This window comes from Rana temporaria, chromosome 11 (genome assembly GCF_905171775.1).
Source record: "Rana temporaria chromosome 11, aRanTem1.1, whole genome shotgun sequence".
Classification (NCBI taxonomy): Eukaryota; Metazoa; Chordata; class Amphibia; order Anura; family Ranidae; genus Rana; species Rana temporaria.
Genome location: NC_053499.1, coordinates 7817370 through 7844479, shown reverse-complemented (window position 1 = coordinate 7844479; position 27110 = coordinate 7817370). Strand labels below are relative to the sequence as shown.

The window sequence follows — 27110 nt, the reverse complement described above, 5'->3', positions numbered from 1 at the left end:
TTTATCTATTCGTTACCTCAGACAGTTTATGCATCAGAACAAATAGCGGTCTGTTTCTCGAAAAGATGATATTCCTGAATCCGCCTTTCCTTGCATTGGATCCCGGCTGGCTGGACACGCACTGGCACAGAAGGACGTTTAAATAATGGATTGTGCGCAATCACCTCATCGCAGGACGGCCAGGATGGAGTTATCGGAGGATTTAATGACCGTATTGATCCATGCCAGAGATGAAAATCCTATTTAATTCAGTCACCCGTGCCTCTGTCCCTTTGCTTCGCATTACAATACAAAGAGAACAAATTATAGCTTGATTACCATCTGTTACGTCAATTATCCTGTACTCTGCTGACAACAAGCGTGAGCTTTTCTGTCATTACAAGGTCCATTGTACACTAGAATAGCCAGGTTTTCTGTGCAGAAGACTTTCACTGTGCCCGGACTTACAATTACAAGGAGACTGTTGCCCAAATAACAGAATCAAGTGTGTGTGTGTGTGTGTGTGTGTGTGTGTGTGTGTGTGTGTGTGTGTGTGTGTGTGTGTATATATATATATATATATATATATATATATATATATATATATATATATATATATAGTAGTTTACAAATTTATATCTCCTTCATAGCCACTGGATAAAAATGGCCTTTTACAAATTTTGTAATACTAGGGAACCCCTGCAAATAATTGTATCTACTCCGCGTGGTAGGTTAGTGTGAACAGAGTAAGTGGTTAACAAGAGAAAAGCCCGGCTTCAGTGGAAGAGTGAATTTCACTGGCGGTCAATTGGAGGAATGTTCCTTACATTGGTGATCAGTGAGAAGAATGTTCCTTACATTGGTGATCAGTGAGAAGAATGTTCCTTACATTGGTGATCAGTGAGAAGAATGTCCCTTACATTGGTGATCAGTGAGAAGAATGTCCCTTACATTGGTGATCAGTGGGAAGAATGTCCCTTACATTGGTGATCAATGAGAAGAATGTTCCTTACATTGGTGATCAGTGAGAAGAATGTCCCTCACATTGGTGATCAGTGGGAAGAATGTCCCTTACATTGGTGATCAGTGGGAAGAATGTCCCTTACATTGGTGATCAGTGGGAAGAATGTCCCTTACATTGGTGATCAGTGAGAAGAATGTCCCTTACATTGGTGATCAGTGGGAAGAATGTTCCTTACATTGGTGATCAGTGAGAAGAATGTTCCTTACATTGGTGATCAGTGGGAAGAATGTTCCTTACATTGGTGATCGGTGGGAAGAATGTCCCTTACATTGGTGATCAGTGGGAAGAATGTCCCTTACATTGGTGATCAGTGGGAAGAATGTTCCTTACATTGGTGATCAGTGAGAAGAATGTTCCTTACATTGGTGATCAGTGAGAAGAATGCTCCTTACATTGGTGATCAGTAGGAAGAATGTTCCTTACATTGGTGATCAGTGAGAAGAATGTTCCTTACATTGGTGATCAGTGAGAAGAATGTTCCTTACATTGGTGATCAGTGAGAAGAATGTTCCTTACATTGGTGATCAGTGGGAAGAATGTCTCTTACATTGGTGATCAGTGGGAAGAATGTTCCTTACATTGGTGATCATTGGGAAGAATGTTCCTTACATTGGTGGGGGGAATAATGAAAAAAAAAATTATCATTACAAATGATAAAAAGAAGTTAACTTGGAGTTTTCCTTTAAGACTATTTGCTGTAAAAAAGCTATGGAGTTATTATTCTGTTTGCACCTGCGTACAGAGGGAGGGTTGCTTCTCTCATCACAATCTGCGCCGCACAGCTGACAATCTGTTTTTTGCACTGCTGTGTAGTTAATGTTGATATTTGTCCTCTGAAACACATTACATGTACTAAATGTATCCCCTTCCTGCCCACTCTGCACGTTCTCCGCAGGCATGGCACACGGCCCACGCCACAGATGGCTGCTGGGTAAGGGCTGGATGCGGAGCTGGCCAAACTGGAAGGCGCTACCCTGCCAGGCAGATTGTACGGAATTTGTAGCTGTACCGCTCATAAAGAAACCAAGACAAAACAATTGTTCTCCTCCGTCCTTGGGATGAATTCAAACACATACTCCCTTGAAATGTAAAGATTGCATTCCGATAGAAGATGCCAGACCTTAATCTGGACCCGATTGGTCCTTCGGATTTAGGGTCAATAGAGACATAGCAAAACATTCTGACAGCAGTTTAAGGCCGGGATGTCCACATCCAATACGCAAAAGCAGGAGAATGTGAATTGTACTCTATAGAGCCGGTTCACATATCTCCGCTGCGAATTTGCACAGGAGCCCTGTGCGTCTTTTGGTTCGTATTTAGGTCCGAATTCAGCCAAAAATTCAGGCTGAAATCGGACCTATAAGGGCCCTTTCACACTGGTGCGTTTTTGCCGCAAAAATAGCGCTATTTAAACGCCCATAAAACGCTCCCCATGCCCCCTCCATTGAAATGAATTAAAAACCGCTGTAAAAACGGAGCGTTAAAATAGCGGTAAAACACCGCGATTTTACCGCATTTTTAATTCATTTCAATGGAGAGGGGCATGGGGAGCGTTTTAATAGCGCTATTTTTACCACAAAAACGCACCAGTGTGAAAGGGCCCTTACGGTAAACCAGGACGCACCGGACCCCCTGCTGGGAGCCGACATCAGGTGTGAACGAAGCCTAAAGCAGAACGTTTGGATGGAGTTCTGCTTTAAAGCTGAACTCTAGTAATAAAGTAGAAAGCCTCCAGAATATTTGCAGGGCCTCGCTTTTCCAGAACACCTAAAAAGTTTGCTGAAGTCGGAAAACTCTCTTCTATTTTAAATCTCTTCGCCAATTTGCTGTAAAGTGTTTACATCGGTTCTTTTCTCGGTGCCGGGTTGTCACGAACAGCCAGTTAGGGAGAGAAAATTGCCAGATGCCATTTCTATTTCTGAAACTGACAAAGTACTAAAATGTTCCAAACAGTAAATATGGTGCAGTCTGTGAAATGCTGTAAAATGTTTCAGGAAGGTTAAAAAAATAAACTGCTGTAATTTTACCTTGGAAAACATTTTTTTTTATTAATTTAATTTAGTGAATTAGAAACAATAATAAAACTAAAATTAAACTCTTACCAACCGCGTAACCAGGGCCGCCATCAGGGGGGTACAGGCAGTACACCTGTAAGGGGCCCGGAGGTCCCTAGGGGCCCGGATAGAAAACACCCTTTTAAATTAAACTCTTACCAACCACGTAACACATGTGCAGCAGCAAGAAGAGGTGGACCCAAGGGCAGACTGGGCCAGGACCAGGGCTTTTTTTCGAAGAGATTAGGTGCAGGAACTCCCCCCCTCTTTGACTCCGCCCCCTACCCACCCCTACCGACCTCCAAGTACCGGCCCTTTTAGAGAATACAGAACCAAGTATTATTTTGTGGTGCCAAGTAATTTGTATGTTTGCTAATAGCAAGAAAAGCAGTAAACGAGATCCTCCACAGCCAGCAACACTAGACCGACCCCAGCAACACTAGACCGACCCCAGCAACACTAGACCGACCCCAGCAACACTAGACCGACCCCAGCAACACTAGACCGACCCCAGCAACACTAGACCGACCCCAGCAACACTAGACCGACCCCAGCAACACTAGACCGACCCCAGCAACACTAGACCGACCCCAGCAACACTAGACCGACCCCAGCAACACTAGACCGACCCCAGCAACACTAGACCGACCCCAGCAACACTAGACCGACCCCAGCAACACTAGACCGACCCCAGCAACACTAGACCGACCCCAGCAACACTAGACCGACCCCAGCAACACTAGACCGACCCCAGCAACACTAGACCGACCCCAGCAACACTAGACCGACCCCAGCAACACTAGACCGACCCCAGCAACACTAGACCGACCCCAGCAACACTAGACCGACCCCAGCAACACTAGACCGACCCCAGCAACACTAGACCGACCCCAGCAACACTAGACCGACCCCAGCAACACTAGACCGACCCCAGCAACACTAGACCGACCCCAGCAACACTAGACCGACCCCCAGCAACACTAGACCGACCCCAGCAACACTAGACCGACTCCAGCAACACTAGACCGACTCCAGCAACACTAGACCGACTCCAGCAACACTAGACCGACTCCAGCAACACTAGACCGACACCAGCAACACTAGACCGACTCCAGCAACACTAGACCGACTCCAGCAACACTAGACCGACTCCAGCAACACTAGACCGACCCCAGCAACACTAGACCGACCCCATTAACATTAGACCCAACAATAGATCCCCCCACAATAATAAATACCTCCAGCAAATACTAGAAGCACCCCAGCAACAATAGATCCCCACACTACAATAGAAAGCCCATTACAAAATACCACCCCAATGACAAAAGACCCCCCCAGAAACAACAACAAGCTTCCCAACAGCCAGCATCAATAGACCCTCCAGCAGCCAGCAACCATAGACCTCTCCAACAATTACCCTCCCCCAGCAACAATAGATCCCCACACAAAAATAGATTCCTGCCAGCATACCCCAGTACCCATTGCCATTACATACATTTAGTGCTAGAGGTGCCGGAACTGCGTTTCCCCGCGTTCTCGCTGAAAAAAAGCCCTGGCCAGGACCCTGATGCCCACGTTCCACACATAGGTATCCATGGTGGCTCAGGTTTCAATCACTATGTCAGGGTTTCTCAAACAGGGTTCCATGGATACCTAGTGCTCCTCCAGAGGTTTTTGGGGTTTCTTGTGCAATTTCTGCCTCTTACGTAAGTTCCCACTGACACCATTGATCTTTTTAGCTATCTGTAACGGGGGGGGGTTAATTCATCCCAATGTCTACAAGTGTAAGGAACATTCTTCCCACTGACCGTCCCACTAATGTATCATGAGTTGTAGATTTAGTCATTTTTAGCAGGGGTTCCCTGAGACTGGAAAGATATTTCAACTAGTTATGATCGGGGACTGGCTATTGATCATGTGACTGCTGTGACAGCCAATTGTCAGATGTCACGTGTTCAGGAAGTCCATTTGGTGAAGACCTTTGACTAGGGTAGTTCAGATAACTTACCGCCCCAACTCCAGTATGTACTTACCAACACCCCCCTTTCCTCCCCCAGTAAGGACACTGACACTGTGTTGGATTTAAAGAGGAAGTAAACACAGTTTAAAAAAAAAACACCACTTGCAAGACAAAGGCATAATGAGCTGGAATGCATAGCATACTAGCTCATTATGTAATACTCACCTCAAATCGAAGCCCCCGCAGCCATCCTCTTCTAACGCTCGGGCAGCCGACATGTTGCCCAGGGGTTACTTTCGGGTATCGCGGCTCCAGCGCTGTGTGACCTATCGGTTAGGCATCCATTGGTTAAATGGATACCTAACCGATATTTCACATATTTATTTGTAAGAAAAAAATTAAAACAATTTATCATTTTCCTTCCACTTCACAATTATGTGCCACTTTGTCCATCACATAAAATACCGTATTTATCAGGGTCCGGCGTCCGTCTGCTGCTTCGTTGGTGTCCTCCCGCGCTGTCTCCCCGTCGAATCGCTGCTTCCCGCGCTCAGTTTGAACGCCTCCACGACGTATACCGAGTGCAGTACACTCGGCTACATTCGGCCAGGCTCGGCTTCGCTTGTGCTCACGCTCTGTGACGTTTATGCGTGAGCACGAGCGAAGCCAAGCCTAGCCGAATGTAGCCGAGTGTACTGCACTCGGTATACGTCGGCGCAGGCATTCAAACTGAGCGCGGGAAGCGGGTATCGGCGTATATCGCGCACCCATGATTTTCCCCTTATTTTAAGGGGAAAAAAGTGTGCGGCATACGCCGATAAATACGGTACATTTACGTTTTTGGTTGTAACATGACAAAATGTGGAAAATTTCAAGGGGTGTGAATACTCTTTTTAAAGCAAAAAAATACAATTTACATAAGTACTATAGATGCCTATTATGGTGAATAGAGCCCTGCCTCTGTACCGGATTACATTTATTGGAAAGCACAGGAACACTGAGAAGAGCTTTTCCTCTCTACCCTGAAATGACCTCACGGTTTCTTTTTTTTTTTTTTTTTTTTTTTTACAGAACTTGGATGATTTGGGCAGCGCCATGTTTCTAATTGCCTCACATTTGCTCATGTTCAACAGTTTACCAAGTGTAAAATGTTTTTTCAGTTCCAATGACAGAGCTCGGAACAGGCCATAAACCAGCGCGGAGAAAACACATTACTCCCAGCATTGTAAATGTTTTGGCAGAGCCGTTTGCCATCTTCATTTGTACTGTATTGCCGACAATTAGCATTTTTTCCAGCCGTAGTTCCAACATTAACACAGAAAAACACACAAGAGCGGACCGCCACGTACAATGAAGTGTAAACTGCACTGAGCATCTGGATATCAATCGTCGTACTCAACATTCGTAATTGTGATATTATGAAAAAATTTAATTCTGGATCCTGTGCTTATAAAAGCAGGCAGAGGACAAAGGACTCATCGCCAGTACTGCCCTACAGCTTATGTTTCCCCATGATTGAATTATAATGCCTTGTTCTGTCACAGTGTAGCGGCAGCCATGTTGGTAGAGGCAGGGCTTTGTTTCCTTATCCGGGAGTCTCCAGTAAGGAGACCAGTGAGCAACACAGTAGTGACAGCTTGTAGTCACCTTGGATCCAGTGGGGGTCCCACTTCTTTTTGGGTGCAGAGGACGTGGCATGGGGTGTCGGTTATCTAAAATTATGTTACGGTATCTCATCTGTGAACAGGTAAAGGGGGCAGGGTGGACCTCTTATCAGTTCATAGGTGCCCACCATTCACAGGAAGCTTGTAGTCCCCTAGCATCCAGTGGGGGTCCCACTTCTTTCTGGGTTCACAGGATGTGGCATGTGATATCAAATATCTAAAAAGATGTTACATATCCCATCTGTGAACTGGTAAAGGGGCAGACCCCTTATTAGTTCATAGGTGGCCACAATTTACAGGAAGCTTGTAGTCCCCTTAGATTTATTTTTGGGTGCAGGACGTGGCATGTGATGTTGGTTATCTAAAATGATGTTACAGTATCTCAACTGTGAACTGGTAAAGGGGGCAGGGTGGACCCCTTCACAGATGGGATACCGTAACATCATTTTAGATAACCGACATCACATGCCACGTCCTGCACCCAAACATAAATGGGACCCACCCCCTTGGATCTAAGGAGACTACAAGCTTCCTATAAATTGTGGCCACCTACGAACTAATAAGGGGTCCACCCTGCCCCCTTTACCAGTTCACAGATGGGATATGCAACACCTTTTTAAATATTTGACATCACATGCCACATCCTCTGCACCTAGAAAGAAGTGGGACCCCCACTGGATCCAGAGTAGAACACAAGCTTCCTGTAAATATTGGCCACCTATGAACTGATAAGAGGTCCACCCTGCCCCCTTTACCATTTCACAGATGGGATACCGTAACATAATTTTAGATAACGACATCACATGCCACGTCCTGCACCCAAAAAGAAGTGGGACTCCCACTGGATCCAAGGGGAATACAAGCTTCCTGTAAAGGGTGAGTACCGATGAACTGATAACTGGGGCAGGGTGGACCCCTTATCAGTTCATAGGTGCCCGCCATTTACAGGAAGCTTGTAGTCCGGCCCCTAAGATCCAGTGGGGGTTCCACTTCTTTCTGGGTTCACAGTATGTGGCATGTGATATCAAATATCTAAAAAGATGTTACATATCCCATCTGTAAACTGGTAAAGGGGGAAGGGTGGACCCCTTATTAGTTCGTAGGTGGCCACAATTTATAGGAAGCTTGTAGTCTCCTTAGATCCAAGGGGGGGTGTCCCATTTATTTTGGGTGCATGTGATGTTACGGTATCCCATCTTTGAAGGGGTCCACCCTACCCCCTTTACCAGTTCACAGATAGGATACCGTAACATCATTTTAGATAATCGACATCACATGCCACTCCCTGCACCCAAAAATAAATGGGACCCCCCCACCCCCTGGATCTAAGGAGACTACAAGCTTCCTATAAATTGTGGCCACCTACAAACTAATAAGGGGTCCACCCTTCCCCCTTTACCAGTTCACAGATGGGATATGCAACACCTTTTTTAGACATTTGACATCACGTGCCACATCCTCTGCACCCAGAAAGAAGTGGGACCCCCCCACTAGATCCAAGGGGAGTACAAGCTTCCTGCAAATGGTGGGCACCTATGAACTGAGAAGGAGTCCAACCCCCACCTATTCCCTTTACCATTTCACACAGCAGATGGGTTCAGTCAGTGGTAAATTGGCAAACCACAGTGAAGGTTCGCTCTGAGTCTCTGTTTGCGTGAACCGATCTGCTCGCTACTCAGAATTTATTTCGATGATCATCACCCATGCCAAGCACTGAAACATTAACATTCGTGGGTGGGACCACAAAGATGGAGGAAAGCGACGAGTCACAAAACCCGTGAAGGGGAACTTACAGATAATTGCATAGAAAACAAAGAATGTAACAATCACAGATAGAAAAGGTCAAAAGGAAAATTAATGTTTACTGTTCTCTGGAGATAAAAAAAACGGCCAAATTAAAACTCCTCACAAAAGCAGAAAAAAACTCCATCTAAACAAAGGGTGTAATCTGCACAAACAGTTTATGCTTGTCTGTACGATGCAGAACACTGGGTTTGCTGGGCCTCCTCGCGTTCTGGCGTTTTATAGCCCAGCAGTTATATAAAGGGAATGAGCAGTTTCATTATGATATAAAATTATAAAACGTAGCCTGGATGGCGCGTTACACTTCACAATTGGCTGTGCTTATTGCAGATTTACAGAAACACTGCGGGAATGACTACTGCCACGCCAACATTCGTAATTCCTGGCGCAATTATGTTTCCAGCATTATCTGCCAGTCTGTGGGATCAGGACCCCAGGGAGCTGGGCACAAAGTAAAGACGGGAAATGGTGCCACATTGCATTTTACAAACAACCTCTCCTGGCTGTTCTGGAAATCCTGGTCCAAAAGGTACTACAAATGGTTACCTGAAAGTAATATTTGTCATGATGACAACAGTGGCTACCTAGGCCTGTTGAACCATATGTGGCAATGTGTGTGCATGTGTATACACCAATCAGTCATAACTTTATGATCACTGACCTCCTATGCATCTAGGTGAAAAAACATCTTGCAGTGTCCAGCCCCCTATTTTACTTACCTGAGCCCCAAATTTCCATGGGCGCGATCCCGGCTCGCTCGTTTCACGGCTTCTCGGCTCTTCATTGGATAGATTGATAGCAGCGCAGCCTTTGGCTCCCGCTGCGATCAGCCATAACTTTATGATCACTGACCGGTTAAAGAGGTGTTTTTTCACCTCCTATGCATCTAGGCAAAAAAACATCTTGCAGTGTGCAGCCCCAAATTTCCGTGGGCGCGATCACGCGTCGCTCTCTCCACAGCTTCTCGGGCTCTTCATTGGATAGATTGATAGCAGCGCAGCCATTGGCTCCTGCTGCTGTCAATCAAATCCAATGACGCGGCCGCCGGGGGGCGGGGCTGAGTCAAACACTTGGCGTCTATAGACGCCGAGTGTATAGCACAGGAGCGCGCCTGCAAGGTAACCCCCATCGGGAGAGAGTTTCCCAAAGGGGGTTATTTAATGCGGGGGAGGAGCCGCCGAGCGACCCCCAGAAGAGGAACGATCGGGGCCACTCTGTGCAAAACGAACTGCACAGTGGAGGCAAGAATGACATGTTTGTTATTTAAAAAAACTTAAACCTTGCACTTTAAGTGAATAACATTGATTATCTTGTTACAATGGCATCTGACAGTCAGTGGGATATATTAGGCAGAAAATTAACGTGTTGCCCCTGAAGTTGAAGATGAGTTGAAAACAGAATAAATGGGCATCTCCGTTTGCTGTGTTTTGGTCTTTGCAGCAGCAAACAAGGCTAGGTGCCCATGCTGACCCGTGCCCACAATGGACATGTGAGTATCAGAACTGGACTACAGCGCAATGGGAGAAAGTGGCATGGTCTGATGTATCACGTTTTTTTTACATCATGTGGATGGTTGGGTGTGCATCACTTACCTGGGGAAGAGGGGGGGGGTGGGGGGTGTGGGTCGCATTCAGGTGACACCTGTGGGCAACGGCACCGCTGACGCCACACCCCACAATGATGTGTGTCTCTTGCGTCTCGCAGAGCAGACCGAAGCCACCTCCCCCTTCTCTCTGTTTCCATCTACACAGGAGGAGGGAGTGCAAGGGACACACACCGCTATGCATATCCCATGCTTTCTCTGAGGTCTGTACAGTTGTAATGTAGATGCATAGAAGAGGGGGACAGTGACCAAGAAGGGGGGCATGTTAAAAAATGATGGAGGAGGTTAGGGTTACGAGGACATGTGGGGGGGGGGCACAATGGGAGAGGGGAGGTTCACTAGCACACGTATAGAAGGGGGTCTGCACTAAGGGGGGGTCTATACTGATGAAGGGGAGTCCGCACTGAGGGAGGGGTCTATACTGCGTGGGGATCGGGCAGGATTTCCTCCCACTGGGCACAGTCCGGCCCCCTCAAGTCTGAAGGACAATAAACTGTCCCTTTCTTTAAAAAGTTTGTCGACCCCTGCTCTAGAAGTTATTGGCTGCTGTGCGCAGAGTTGCTGTGTACCTAGCTCTGTACATATTGTTTATATAATTTCTCTGTGTGGAGGCGGCCATCTTGGTAGAGGCAGGTCTTTGCTTCCTCACGTCAGAACCTCCAGCAAGGAGAATTGTGAGCAGCACTGTTGTGGCATCCCCAAATCGGACTCCAAGTCTCCTGAGACTAGCAGTCAGAGGCAGCAGTGACACCAAAGATATACAGCTATGAATATATATGAACAAGGGTGCCTATACACTCTCACATACCAGGAAGCCTTCTATTTTTCAAGAGGAATTACAGACAAAAGGGTAAAAAAAAAATGTGAATAGGCAAAATTAATATTTTTTGATGTTCCGTATAACAAAGCAGATCTTTACTTTTGACTTCAGGTCATCTTTAACCGAATGCTTTATCTTAGCACACCAAGTGGCACATGTTCCTCCTTCATATAACAAATCCACTCTACTGGCTGCCCTTCACATAGGCTTCCCATTTCTGTTACAGATCTAAAACTTTATTGAACATGACGTGACTATTCCAAACACGGCATGCTACTTAACATATGTAAACGGCCTTTAACTTTGAACATCATGGTTGAATTTTGGGTTTTACCCAGAGACTTTTTTTTTTTACCTATTTAATTGGCCCCTACAGACAGCGGAGACTCTCTTAGTAAGATATGACTTTCATATGAAAGGTTTAACAGCTGCAGCTCATACACTTGGACACAAAATTGCGGAATCCATCTGCAACCGTGTACAGCGGTGCAAGCCAAGGCTGCAGATTGATCAGAGAAGGTCTGCACGCCAAGTACACAACGTGTTCGCTCTGTGTGACCTTGAGCGGTCTTGGTTGGCGCTACTGGGCTGTCATGAGCCCAGACAGATACAAATCTGGGAGTTCTACACCCCCGGCGCCTCTGGGAAGTATAATTATTCTAAAATACACCTGGACTTTGGCTGGACATTTACTCTACAGATACAGGAGATGCAAAAACAAAATAATCCAACTCTGATGTGGCTCCAAGGCATTATTACGGTACCAGTAGAGCTGCATGATTCTGGGCAAAATGAGAATCACGATTTTTTTGCTTAGAATAAAGATCACAGGCCCAGATTCACAAAAGAGATACGACGGCGTATCTTCTGATACGCCGTCGTATCTCTGTTTTAGGGTCTTCCTAACTATGCGACGGATTCATAGAATCAGTTACGCATAGTTAGCCCTAAGATCCGACAGGTGTAATTGCTTTACACTGTCGGATCTTAGGATGCAATACCTCGGCCGCCGCTGGGGGGAGTTTGCGTCGTAAACCAGCGTCGGGTATGCAAATTAGGAGTTACGGCGATCCACGACGGTTTTTCGCGTTCGCTACGTCGCTGCTAGTCTAGTTTCCCGTCGCAAAGTTAGTCGTTGTTTTAGCTGCCCTAACTTTACACAGCACATGTATGTGCTGTATAAAGTATGGCCGTCGTTCCCGCGTCGAAATTAAAAAAATGTTTGTTCTTGCGTAAGACGTCCTGGAATACGAAAGTACGCTATGCACGTCGCTGTTTGAAAAAATTACGTCACTTCGCGCAAAGCACGGCGGGAATTTCAAAACGGAGCATGCGCAGTAGGTCCGGCGCGGGAGCGCGCCTAATTTAAATGGCACACGCCCCTTTGAATTACGCGGGCTTACGCCGGAGGCCGCCGGCGTAAGTTTTCATGCAAGTGCTTGGTGAATCAGGCACTTGCGATGAAAACTTGCGGCGGTGTAACGTATCTATGATACGTAACGTATGTAACGTATCTACGATACGTAACGTATCTACGATACGTTACGCCGCCGCAGTTCTATGTGAATCTGGGCCACGATTCTCCCACGGCGTAAAATCTTTTACATTTATACAAAAAAAATAAAAAATTTACGCTAACTTTACTGGCTAGTTTTTTTTTTAATTCATTAAACTAATTTTTTCCCAAAAAAAGTGCATTTAAAAAGACCGCTGCGCAAATACAGTGCAACATAAAATATTGCAACAACCACAAAAAAATAAAATGATTTTAACTTGAAAAGAGCTGTCAGAAAAAGGTTTGGTGTTTAAGTGGTTAAATGTTTTTAATTTACATACATAAGTCAATTCCTTTGATGTACAAGTCAATGTGATACAATGTTTAGACTTAACATTCCACTGATAAAGAATGTTTTCAAAACTTGTCAGGCTGCCCAGACTTTGACATTTGGCTTAGAGCAGAGAGGAAATTCTTTGCATACCAAAGTGCAGAGAGAAAATCATTTTCATGTCAAAAATCGTGAAACCCTGTGTCAAGAATCGCAACGGGAAAAAGATCGCAATAACGATTCTTGACGATTAATCGTGCAGCTCTAGGTACCAGTGGCTATGAAAATGTAATGGTTTGAATACCAATAATGCGGCCTAGTGAAACCAATGATAGGGTGCATTTCCTCCCATTAACACCAAAAATGGGGCGCTATTCCTTCCACTAATACCAAAGATGGGGCATTTATTATTCCCACTGATGTCTGGACCTTTTCTACTCCTAATGGCCACAGTCTGGCCCCCCCCCTCAAGTCCGAAGGACAGTAAACTGGCCCTTCGTTTACAAAGTTTGGAGACCCCTGTCCTAAGAGATCAGATGGGGAGCTGTCCAGCTTCTCGGGTAACTCAGCAAAAAGAGCTACTGCCAGACATAACAGAGGTCGCAGGTTCAGATCCAGACCCTGACACTATCTTAACCACTTAAGGACCGCCTCCTGCACATATACGTCGGCAGAATGGCACGGCTGGGCACAAGCACATACAGGTACGTCCTCTTTAAGTGCCCAGCCGTGGGGCGCGCACAAGCGACCCGGTCTGAAGCTCTGTGACCGCGGGACCCGATCGCCGCTGGAGTCCTGCGATCGGTCCCCGGAGCTGAAGAACGGGGAGAGCTGTGTGTAAACACTGGTTCCCCGTTCTTCACTGTGGCGCCGTCATTGATCGTCTGTTCCCTTTTATAGGGAAACACGATCAATGACGTCACACCTACAGCCACACCCCCCTACAGTTAGAAACACAAATGAGGTCACGCTTAACCCCTTCAGCGCCCCCTTGTGGTTAACTCCCAAACTGCAATTGTCATTTTCACAGTAAACAATGCATTTTTATAGCATTTTTTGCTGTGAAAATGACAATGGTCCCAAAAATGTGTCAAAATTGTCCGAAGTGTCCGCCATAATGTCGCAGTCACGAAAAAAATCGCTTATCGCCGCCATTAGTAGTAAAAAAAATAAATAATAAAAATGCAATAAAACTATCCCCTATTTTGTAAACGCTATAAATGTTGCGCAAATCAATCGATAAACGCTTATTGCGATTTTTTTTTTACCAAAAATAGGTAGAAGAATACGTATCGGCCTAAACTGAGGAAAACATTTTTTTTATATATTTTTGGGGAATATTCTAGCAAAAAGTTAAAAATATTGACTTTTTTTTCAAAATTGTCACTCTATTTTTGTTTATAGCGCAAAAAATAAAAACCGCAGAGGTGATCAAATACCACCAAAAGAAAGCTCTATTTGTGGGAAAAAAGGACGCCAATTTTGTTTGGGAGCCACGTCGCACGACCGCGCAATTGTCAGTTAAAGCGACGCAGTGCCGAATCGCAAAAACTGGTCAGGTCCTTTAGCTGCCTAAAGGTCCGGGTCTTAAGTGGTTAATAAAGCGGATGCTCCCACACGTGAGGAGCACTCTCTATTTTTTTAATTTGCATGATTAGAAAGAGTAAATGAGCCCTGACACAAAAGTAACAGGCCTTCTATTACTCATTTAGAAGATATTAAAATAATTTTTTCAGACCTGATATGAAGGAGTGCCTCCCTCCCTATGTATACAAAATTATCGGTACAAGTTATCCATACAGTTAGCTGTGCGCAAAGTCAGAACAATTATGTTCCCTATAATAAAGCATTACATTCATGGTTACATTTATGGTCTCCCATTTAAAAGGCAGCTGTCACAAGCAGCGCAGCTCTATTATCCAAGATACATGAATGGCAACACAGCTATATCCAATTTATACCCATAATAATAATAATAATAATCCTCCAAGGCATTGTAAGTGCCGGCAAGGACCTAATGATATATATGCCTAAGAAAATCCATTAAAACTGATTCCAGTCTAGATAATTATATTGTTTAGATTTCCTGATCTCTAATGATACAATTACGGGGGATTTCGATCAATATATAGAATCTATAGACAAATGGCAGCAGTAAATAGGATTCTCCAAAACACATTCGTTATGTTAGAGGAATACAAGTGCAATAAGCATCTTGTCAATAAATACAAGTTCCCTGCAGTGTGTTACGAGATCAACGGTCCATGATGGGAACGTATTCATAGTTATTTATTTATAGATCTTCCACAAACAACACTCTATACGATAGTGCCGGAGAGTCTGGGCAAATAGAAAGTGGGAACAAAGTAATAAAAATGAAGATCGTATAAGAGACATCCAGAAATTCCAATTGTGCCTAATCGGTGCCCTGAAAAATAAACTTTTCGGCCCGGATTCAGATACAATTACGTATCTATCGGCGGGCGTAACGCATCTCAGATACATTACGCCGCCGTAACTTAGGGCACAAGTTCCGTATTCAGAAAGAACTTGCGCCCTAAGTTACGGCGGCGTAGTGTAAATGTGTCGGCGTAAGCCTGCCTAATTCAAATGTGGATGATGTGGGCGTGTTTTATTTAAATTACTTGTGACCCCACGTATTTGACGTTTTTTACGAACGGCGCATGCGCCGTCCGTGAACGTTTCCAAGTGCGCATGCTCCAAATTATGCCGCAAACTGTCAATGCTTTTGACGTTAACGTAACTTACGTACAGCCCTATTCGCGAACGACTTACGTAAACGACGTAAAATACGATGCTGTTCGTGTGTTTCCGACGTCCAAACCTAACATGACTTACCCCTGATTTATGAGGGGTAACTTTACGTCGGAAAAAGCCTTACGCAAACTATGTAAAAAAAAATACGCCGGGCGGACTTACGTTTCTGAATCGGCGTATCTACCTAATTTGCATATTCAATTTTAATGGATTTCTTAGGCATATATATCATTAGGTCCTTGCCGGCACTTACAATGCCTTTGAGGATTATTATTATTATTATGGGTATAAATTGGATATAGCTGTGTTGCCATTCATGTATCTTGGATAATAAAAAGATGTGTAACCTAAAAATCCTTTACCAGGTAAGTCAAGTCAACTGTCCACCAATTAGCAATCATTTTGTTGTAGAACCAGTAAAAAGAAAACCCATGAATCCATTCCTTAAAGAGGGTTAAGGTTAGCCCTAGCCATATTCTTCAATGGGAAACCCTAATCCCCTAAACCTAAAACCCCCTAACCCTAAAATCCTCTATCCCCCTAACCGTAAAAACCCCTAACCCTAAAACCCCCTAACCCTAACAATAAAAAACACACAGGACCAAGAACACAAACTGCGGGAGATTCGTTTATCTCCAATCGCACATTCAAGAATATTTGGAATTAATGAACGAGAAACACTTCACAAAAACTCTCATCAATAACGTGTCCTTTAAGAGCGTCTTCAAAGTGGGAAAAGAGTTTACACGCAAAACGCATTTGAATCAACATCAAGAAATCTTTTTTTTTTTTTATTTCTGCTCTCTTACTTTCTGTTGATATATTCTGAAATATTTTACCCGCTGTCACCGAACAGATGGCGTAAAAACAAGACGAGCGTGCGGTCGTGAAAAGGAACGCCAGTAAGAGGTAAAGAATATTTAATCGACTTGCGCAGGGAGGAGTCGCTCGCTCTGGCGTTTTTGAAATGTTGTTAAGCAGCCATCAATCGCTGGAACACGAAAAAGAACGGAAACAGGTGCCGCTGTAAGTTTTTCACGGCGCTCTGCGAGAAGTTTTTGTGGCGGTATGTACCAAAGCAACCGGAGAGCGAATTCCCAGAACGCAACATATGTGCAGCTAAGAGATGACAGCTGCTCATAAAATCGTTAGGAAGGGAATGAAATACGCAGCGTCTTTGCCAACCGCTGGATTTTAATTTTTTTTTCCGTTACGGCTCCCGAGACGAGGACGGAGATTGTCATTAGGAACATGTATTCATAGAGGGAAATCACATCGCCTGTTTAAAATAACGATCCGTCAGCGCCGCCACAGTCATTTGTGAGTTCAGCGCACGTTTTTAAAATAGGAATGGAGTCATTCCATCTGCAAACAGATTTTATTTAAATTTTTTAAACTTGTGTGAAATTAAAGCAGAACGTCACTTACTGCGGGGAGTTCCGCAGCGGCTACAGTACAGTAGAGCCACGCCATGCGGTTGCAGTGCGATTTTTATTTTATTTATTTTTTTTAAATATAAATTCAATACTTTTGGCGCAGTCCGGCGTGATCTCAGCTCCTTCTAATGCACCTGGATCGCATGTGATTCATGGTGTGAACCGGCCCTTACTAATCATGTATTCATCATAATAATGCACAGATGTGCCACTTCACAGGCAGGGTCAAGTGCTTGTGTGTGTGTGAGCTTTGGGGTGCACACCCTAATGCAATAGGCTGCGCACACCTATGGCTTACCTGTAGGTCAAAGTGGCCTGTAAGGGTTTACAACCATTTTAAATACCACCAAAACAAAGTTCTAAATGTGTTTAAAAAATGATAAAATGTCATATGTGTTGCATGACCACACAATTGCCATTCAAAGCGCAATAGCGATGAAAATTGGTCTGGGCAGGAAGAGGGTGAAAGTGCCCAGTATTGTTTTTTTTTTTTTTTTATGTTTCATCTTAAGCAAAATGACATTTGCCATATGGATGTAGGACTAAAGAACACCCTAAGGAAGATAGAAGTGCCAAGGATGGAGCAATTATTGCAAACATCACAGCGCTGGAAGAGGGCACTTTGCAAGGTTATGCGCGCCACAATGTGCAGTGCATTCTGGGGGACCTAAAAAAATATTTGAAGCTTTAATTCCACTTAAATACACACATAAAAGTAATTACAAAGAACATAAACTTCGCCCCCAGTATACTTCTACACGCTGAGAAAAATCACTCTCGTGTGCGCTATTAAATTTCCCTTCCAGTGACTTTGGCTTTGAAGACTAAAAACAAGTAATTTACATGACAAGAGAGAGTGAAGTGGAGGAGAATTGGTCATCAAGCAATTAACAAGATAAGAGCGAGGAGCAGAGGCAGAAGAGAACAGCTTTGTCTCCATCTTCATTCTTATGGGTTTTTATCTGATCTGTAAAGTCTCTGTATCATCAGCAACTACAACCACACCACATTGTTCTGAGGAAATTCCAGATTGAGGAGAAATTAGAGGATTCATCCCTGAACTACAAAGCGTTCTTCAAAAAGAGTATGACCGCAGACTTAAAGGGCAACACACGCTAAAAATGATAAATACACAGATCAGAAAACCATGCAACGAATTATGCTTGCAGTCCAAGGTTTTACTCTATTATTAAAGTGGTTGTAAACCCCACTTTTTGACTTTTACCTACAGGTAAGCCTATAATAAGGGCCTATAATAAGGCTTACCTGTAGGTATAAAGAATATCTCCTAACCCTGTACGGTTTAGGAGATAGCCCCCCCTCGCAATGCGCGCTGATTGCAGCGGCACATGCGCAGGGGGGATCTTAGGCTGAAGGGGCGGCCGCCGCCGGCCCTTGCCGGAATGAAATCTCTCGCGCTCCAGCCAATCACAGCGCTGGAGCGGAGATACCCGGAAGACACGCCGAGTCAAGATGACATCTCGCTCTGCGTGGACCAGATAAGTTCTCTTCTCCTCGTTCCGCGGTAAGTACCGTATTTATCGGCGTATACCGCGCACTTTTTTGCCCTGAAAGTCAGGGCAAAATCGTGGGTGTGCGATATACGCCGATACCTGCTTTCCCGCGCCGAGTTTGAATACTGCGCCGGCATATACCGAGCGCAGTACACTCGTGTATAGTCGTGCAGTCTCAGCTCTTCTCGCGCTGACGTCCTGGACGTACAGGACGTGAGCACGACAGTAGCCGAGCCTGCCCGACTATACATGAGTGTACTGCGCTCGGTATATGCCGGCGCAGTATTCAAACTCGGCGCGGGAAAGCGGGAAACGAGCGGGGAGGACGCCGGACCCGACGAAGAGGACACCCGAAGCCACAGACGGACGCTGGACCCGACGAGGCCGCCGATGGACGTCGCGCAAGACACCAAAACTGTAGGTACAAAAATCTTTTTTTCCACAGGAATTTCGGGGCAACTTTAGGGGTGCGCGCTATACCCCAATAAATAAGGTATTTCATAATGCGCTAATATGCGGTGCATACTAGCTCATTATGGCTTTTGCCTTGCAGGTGTAAAAAAATAAATAAATTGTATATGCGGGTTTACAACCGCTTTAATACAAACAAGATCAATATGTATAAATAACATATACATACTCAGCTGCCGCATTTATTTTGAAATTATTATTTTTTTTTCGATTTGACCTATTCAAAGTTTATCGATTCGAACGTTTCGAATTGCAGAAGAAAAATGGTAAATACAAAGAAAATGTGAAAAATACATTCCAAATACGAATCCCTAATAAGAATTGAATGAATCAACCGAATTTAACGAAACGAAATAACTAGATTAACAGATCTAAACAAAATGAAACACATTTTTTCGCCCTGGACACGTCTCATTTTTCATTTGAAGCGCCATTCTCCGTCAATCACCTATTTAGTGACACACATTTTTAGTTTACTTACAAATGTTTCAAAATAATATTATAAATGGCTTCTCACCCGAACTCCTAGCTCCACATTTTCCCCTCCGTACACCTCCATCCCTTCATCCAATAGACCGATCTCCTCAAAGTACAGTCTATCCACGATGAAACAGCCAATCAGAGCTGGGCTCCTAAGAGAACAAGGGAGAACTCTACATTAGAATGTATGTACAGGAGCTCCACTGAGAACAAAGAGCAGAACAGAAAACCTACAACCTTACTATTAAAAATACAGATTAGAAAAACGCACTTTTTTTCCCAATTTTTTTTTTAACACGTAGTAACTAAACTAGTCCAGTCACAGGCTGGAGGAGGGACAAGACCTGCAAGTTTTACTGAACTTCAGGAGACAAAAATAAGGTCTTCTTCCCTGCCAGACAGGGCTGCAGTGTAAATCTCAGGACAGGATGGATAGAATTACAAATGCCAAAAACGGCCGCCACATGTATTTTATCTGTGAATTTAGCGGTTTGCCTGAAGTCCATCTTTTAGGGCTCATTTACACTTGCTTTGGCTTCAACACACATTAACATCTAGTTTACACTTGCTTTAAAACAAGGCTTCGGACATGCTTTGTTAGAAGCTTTGACTGGTGTTCAGAGAGCTTTGTCACTAAATAAAATGGTTAGCTTAGAGTCCTGTTTACACCTTGCATTTTTGCTTCAAAAAGTCTACCCGATGTAGCTTTAGTGGTGCTTCAAAGCCTCCATAGAAGTCTATGGCAAAGCTTGCTCAAAGCCCCACCAACGGCTCATCAAAGCCCCACCAACGGCTCATCAAAGCCCCACCAACGGCTCATCAAAGCCCCACCAACGGCTCATCAAAGCCCCACCAACGGCTCATCAAAGCCCCACCAACGGCTCATCAAAGCCCCACCAACGGCTCATCAAAGCCCCACCAACGGCTCATCAAAGCCCCACCAAAGGCTCTTCAAAGCCCCACCAAATGCTCTTCAAAGCCCCACCAAAGGCTCTTCAAAGCCCCACCAAAGGCTCTTCAAAGCCCCACCAAAGGCTCTTCAAAGCCCCACCAAAGGCTCTTCAAAGCCCCACCAAAGGCTCATCGAAGTTTCATCGAAAGCCCCAAGCAAAAGCAAGGTGTAAACCGAACGGTAAGCTAACCATTTTATTTAGTGACAGGACCTTTAAAGGGTGTTCAGAGAGATTTAGCAAAGCGTGTCCGAAAGCCATGTTTTGAAGCAAGTGTAAACTAGCCCTTAATTATCATCAAAGGTAAATGAATCTACACATCCTTCTGTATTTGTGCCCAACTGTGATTACATATAACGTCCGTACCCTAAATCCCGATGGAGTGTTATGTACCTGATTGGAGCGGTTGTATTTTCAAGCTTCCACCAAGATTTCGGGGGATTCAGGTAGCGACACCATAACTCCCAGTCGAATCCCTGAGCGGAGAGGGGGTACTCTTCGATTTCAAAGGTATCGTACTTGATGTTGTCGAACGACGGAGAGATTATGATCTTCCGTTCCTCCTTGATCCGGCTCAGCACTGGTTCTGCCCTGAGAAGAAATAAATCGGTGTGATTCTTCACTCGATAAATGGCCTTTTTAACAGTTGACCACCTCCGGTGAAAGACGGAGTTCATTCCCTAGAAATGTTAAACAGTAACAGCTTCAGTTATTTATTACCTTCTCATAGAGATCACAGTTCTCTCTTCTCATGTGTGGTGAAGTCACGACCTCTGGCTCCGCCCTATGGGTTTCGTCCAATATGATGTCATCAGGGGCACGTGATGATGTCACATTTGATGAAACGCGTAGGAAAAACTGGAGGCTGTTTGGAGGCTCTGAATTCTGTAAGGTGTGGGCTTTTTGTGTAGGACGCTGTATACAGCCGATATGTTTAAAAGTGGCTTTAACCATTTTAACATAGCTGTTCTATCTGGATCTTATACCATGTGCAGCGTTTTTATTTTGTATTTATATTTCCCTCTACGGTGCTACGTATTTGGAGGAGAGATGGTGATGTGAGCTGTGGAATGTCATCTTGCCATTATTCCAACTAAGTGAGGCTTGACTTCTCACATGAGAGTTACATACCCTCTGGTAAGCCTCAGTGTGTTAGGTGGAGGACACAAGGGGCCAGATTCTCGTACATCCTGCGGCGGCGTCGCGTAAGCTATTTACACTACGCCGCCACAACTTACAGGAGGCAAGTGCCGTATTCCCCAAACACTTGTTCCGTAATTTGCGGCGGCGTAGTGTAAATGGCCCGGCGTATGGCCGCGTAATTCAAAGGGGGCGGCTAGTATTCAAATTAAGCGCGCCCCCGCGCCGATTGAACTGCGCATGCGCCGGGCTGAAAAATAGACCAGTGCGCATGCTCCAGCTCACGATGGAAAACGTCAATGACGCTGACGTGAGCGTCATTGACGTAAAGTCGTATTCAAGAACGACTTAGGAAAACGACGTAACCGACGGAAAAAGCCGACGCGGACCCGACGCCATACTTAACATGGCATACGGCGGACTGGCGTAAGGTTACCCCTCATATAGCAGGGGTAACCTTACGCTTACGGAAACGGCGTACGTGACGAGTACGCGACGCAAATTCGTTCGGGAATCGGCGTATCGGGCTCATTTGCATAGTCAAATGAGACCTGAACGTAAACGCAACCTAGCGGTCAGCGTTGTATTGCATTTAGGATTCGACGGTGTAAGTGACTTACACCAGTCGGATCCTAGCCTAATTCCGGCGTATCTTGTTTTGTGAATACAAAACAATGATACGCCGGCGGGAATTTCGAATTACGCCGGTGTATCAGTAGATACACCGGCGTAACTCTTTTGAGAATCTGGCCCAAGGTGTTATTTGTGAAGAGCCACGTGAGATCATTCTGCGCTGTTTGACCATGAACATGTATGAATGCTAGCTCACTGTGAACTTTTGTCTTGTATGAGAAGCAAATTCTTCACTTGAACTGACTTCTTCCTCTTCAAAGATGGCCCCATCTTTGCTCAGACCTCATCTACAGTCCCTCTGGACTGAGACGCCGGCTCAGAGTTGACACAATCACGTAAATTCTGGTGGTTGTGTTCATAAGTATCTGGCACAGAGCAGCAGCCTCTCGTCTTGTGACTTGCTACAGAAATACTAAAGTTGCAGTCTGATGTTTGGGGGAAAGATGGTCATCAGCAGATTGATGACATCATCCCAGCCTAGGCACCACCACTGAATGAAGCTCGAGAACAACTTACAATTATAAAATCGCATGCTTCAAACACAAGACCCGCGGGCCGAATCCAGACCACCAGTTGATTTCATGTGGCTAGGATTGCCACCTTTTCTTCAAGCCAAACCCGAACACTTTATCGGCGCACAGCTATTTTTTTTTTATGTAGTACACACCAAAAGGTTGTAAATGACCTGGGACATCTTTGGATGGTCCAAGGAGGGTGCAGCCAAATTGTGGTAAAAGTGGGAGGGGCTTAGAAAGGCATGGTTAAATAAAACAAAAGCATTCTTTTACCCATAAAATTTGCTCAGATTAATAAAACAAATGTCATTGCAGAAATATGAACTTGGCCTACCTTTAAAAGTGGGTGGTGTCAGTCAGAGCAGAGGATGGAGTCGGTAGGGCAGTGGGCGGCATTATTATTTTTTACAATTTTTTATGTTTTTATCCAATAGGTCTACTTTTTGTGGCCGATATAATTTGTCGTTGTAGGATACTGGGGGTGTCTCCAGTTATTTCTATTACCGTATTTTCCGGCGTATAAGACGACCTTTTGCATTTAAAATAATGCCCCAAAAGTCGGGGGTCGTCTTTTACGCCGGGTACCTGTGTGTCAGACGGCGGCCATCCATTATTCAAAAGCCACGCCTCCTCCTCAGACTGTTCCGTGATAGGCGGAACACTAATTTTCCCAGCAGAGCCTCTGTTCAGTGTTCCGCATATCACGGATCCCTTCTCATCCTCGGACGAGAGGACATCCGTGATAGGCGGAACACTGAACAGAGGCTCTGCTGGGAAAATTAGTGTTCCGCCTATCATGGAACAGCCTGAGAAGGAGGCGCGGCTTTTAAATAATGGATGGCCGCCGTCTGTACGCTGAAAACAGGAGAAGGTAGGGAGATCGTCGAGGCAGGGAATGGAACAGTGAGGCATGTAATAATTGCACAGCGAGGCATGTAATAATGGCACAGCGAGGCATGTAATAATGGAACAGTGAGGCATGTAATAATGGAACAGTGAGGCATGTAATAATGGAACAGTGAGGCATGTAATAATGGAACAGTGAGGCATGTAATAATGGCACAGTGAGGCATGTAATAATTGCACAGCGAGGCATGTAATAATTGCACAGCGAGGCAAGTAATAATGGCACAGCGAGGCATGTAATAATGGTACAGAGAGGCATGTAATGATGGTACAGTGAGGCATGTAATGATGGTACAGTGAGGCATGTAATAATGGTACAGTGAGGCATGTAATAATGGAACAGTGAGGCATGTAATAATGGAACAGTGAGGCATGTAATAATGGCACAGCGAGGCATGTAATAATGGCACAGTGAGGCATGTAATAATTGCACAGTGAGGGGTCGTCTTATACAGTGAGTATATCCCAAAACAAAAATTTTAGCTGGGAAATTAGGGGGGCGTCTTATACGCCCAGTCATCTTATACGCCGGCAAATACGGGAGCTTTATATGTATTGTTTGGATGAGGCCCAAGTCCACCTCTATCATTTCTAAAAAAAATGATGAACAGCCCTGTTGGGGGGCTTTGGTGAAATATCTAAAAAGACCCCTGATGTCTCACTTTTGAGACAGAAAAAGGGAGTGAGGACAGAGATTCCCTGTTCCTTTTCTCTACAGCTGAACTGGACAGTGAATAAATGGGAAGTGCTCTGTGCTGAGCAGCTTCTTGTTTATGCACAAACTGAAGCATAGGAAACACTGGCAACCCTACATGTGGCCCTCGCAGCTCTCCTGCAACTGCGGCACCCCCTTCGTCCCCCCTCCCTCATCTCAGCAGTCAGCAGCAGAAAGGAGGACAAAACTCCTTCAACAGATCCTGCGCCTCTCTGTGTGTCCGCTCTCCTGGTCTCGGCATTCAGGTGACTCCAGCTCTCCTCTGGTCCTCCTCCAGACCCATGGGCATCCGCTAAAATTTTTTCAGAGGGGGCGCTTGGGCAGTGGTGATACACAGTCGCATTTTACCCTTTCTTCGACTGCTAGTGGGGGTTAAAAGCGCCCCCCCGCGTTAAAATGTAAGAACACCCCACTGTGCCCCCTGCATCTTTCAGTATCTCTTTGTCACTGCTGTGTACCCCCTCTCCACAACTGCACCTCTGGACTCCTTTACATTACACAGCACCCCACAGCTCTGGACCCCTTTACATTACACAGCACCCTGCATCACTGGCCCCCTTTACATTACACACCACCCCTTTCCCTTGACTGAAACACTATACTATATTGACAGTATATTTATCTCAGGTCTAAAAGAGGAACCTTTTGGAATGAGGGACAAATGGATTTGATTCCAGAAGAGGGACAGGCACTCTAAATAAGGGACAACTAGAGGGGAGGGGAGTGCTGCAGTCACCGCTTAAATCTGCCCCAGGGCCAGTTCGGCCCTGCTCCTGGCTCTCCCTGGCGATTCCAGGGGGGCAAACGACCCCCGCTTGCCCTATGGAGCGGACGCCCAATGTCCAGACCCTGTGCTTTTTGCTTCCCAGCTGCACCCCCAGAAGCACAAGGTAAGTGGGGAGCACTGTGATGAAATGGAGGAGGGGAAAACTCTTGATTTCTGATGGTGGGGGGTTCTTGACATCTGATGTAAGGGGGGGGGGGGTGCTCTGGACATCTAAACATACAGATCCAACTGGCCCTTCTGTCATAAATGATGGAGCTTTTTGGAAAAATGATGCTGTCCAATGCCTGGATGGAGAACTGCATCCAGACAAAAGTATGGAGTAAGCATGGAGAACTGCACTGCCACGCCAAAGTTATCTTGAGGCTCCGCTTCATTTTACACTGGCGTGTACTTTTGAAAAGCTGCATCCTACTTTTTAATTAGAGTCCTTTATACTAGGACCCTTCTGTTATCTTCTCTTTAAGAGCAATTCCCCAGGCGCTCGGCACTTCTTCTAATCTGCTATCGCGATCTGGCCGAGCGGAGACGGCCGCACATTACAGAGCGCTGAAGTGGCGCCTCCGCTCATGAATTTTCATGTGTCGTCCCGCCACATTTTGCATGTTTTGATGACAGCTTCAAAGTGCTCCTGTCAAAGTTTTCACCCTGCAAATGGGTTTATAAAAGATTAAACGGGACAGAGATTAGTAGGAATATTTAAATTTAACACCCAGCAATGAAACGTGCTGGTGGAGGGAGAAATGAAAGCGAGTATTCTTCCTCTCTGGCAAGATATATATTGCAACGTTATGATACATTTCCCATAAATGATATAAATAAAGGATTTTTGCCCCATATATTATAATCTGCATTTGAACTGGTCTGGTATTAAAATATCAAAGAACTGCTCTGCTAAGCACGTTTTTAGATCTAAACTGACCACATGCTGTTATGCAAACTCAGGAGCCATAGAACAGCGCATGATCAGCATGCGGTCAGACACCTGACAGCAGACCTCGGGAAGGCTCTTGGATCCCAAATCTAGAGTTATCCTCAGATAATCCCCAGATAAAGAAACACTCAATGCAAATCATTTAGAAGTAAGATTTGCCAGTTACCCTAACAGGTTTGGCTTCAGGTAGAGCTGCACAATTCTGGCCATAATGAGAATCACAATTGTTACCGGTTCTGGTTACCGGTAACCTGATTGGCTGAAGCGACTTTGAGGCCGGGACTCGGGAGAAGACATCGAGGGAGCGTGGAGGGAGGATGGCTGACCCGAGAAAGGTAAGTGACGGGGGGGGGGGGGGGGGTAAGCAATCTGGTGTTTTTTGAGGGGGCAAACTGGCGGCAATTGATGGGCACAGTGGCAAGGCTCGGCATGGCACAGTGGCAAAAATGGGCACAGTGGCTGCGTTTGGCATGGCACAGGAGCTGCGTTTGGCATGGCACAGTGGCGACAATGGCATGGCACAGTGGCTGCGTTTGGCATGTCATAGTGGCGACAATTGATGGCACAGTGGCTGCGTTTGGCATGGCACAGTGGCGACGTTTGGCATGTCAGTGGTGACAATTGATGGGCACAGTGGCTGCATTTGGCATGACACAGTGGCGACAAGGGCATGGCACAGTGGCGACAATGGCATGGCACAGTGGTAACAAACTGAAGCGGGGGCATGCTGGGTGAGTGACGTCATAGGGTGGGCGGGAGCCTTCAACGAGACTGAAAGGTGGGTAGGGGTTGGAGCCAAGAGGCAGTGCTCAGAGGTGGGTAGGGGGGGCATAGATGAAGGGTGGTTCATAAGGGGGCAGGGCCATCTTTAATATTGATTGGACCCCGGGCAAACTTTTTCTTGGGCTCACCAGAATACACTTATTAACTATTTGCAGGCAGTGTGGGCTCAAGGGGAAGCTGCATTGAGCCCCAAAACAATGACTGGGTCTGTGGCAGCGGCCCCTTTTTCCCTGTGTTAAAGATGGCCCTGTAAGGGGGAGAGGGGGAGTTCCTGCACCTATTCTGAGAAAAAAAAGCCCTGCTTCCAGATAGGTTGGATCTCTGGTACCCTGTCCCAC

General features: G+C 45.4%; 1 protein-coding gene across 1 annotated transcript in view; it reads right to left on the bottom strand.

Moving 5' to 3' along the window:
• Positions 1-27110, bottom strand: part of GALNT18 (polypeptide N-acetylgalactosaminyltransferase 18) — a 332395-nt gene that overhangs the window by 56825 nt on the left and 248460 nt on the right. The window contains exons 5-6 of the mRNA XM_040327959.1: positions 20756-20953; positions 19450-19564 (exon numbers count right to left, since the gene is read on the bottom strand). Coding sequence (XP_040183893.1) covers positions 19450-19564; positions 20756-20953 — 313 coding nt within the window. The remainder of the gene's footprint in view (positions 1-19449; positions 19565-20755; positions 20954-27110) is intronic.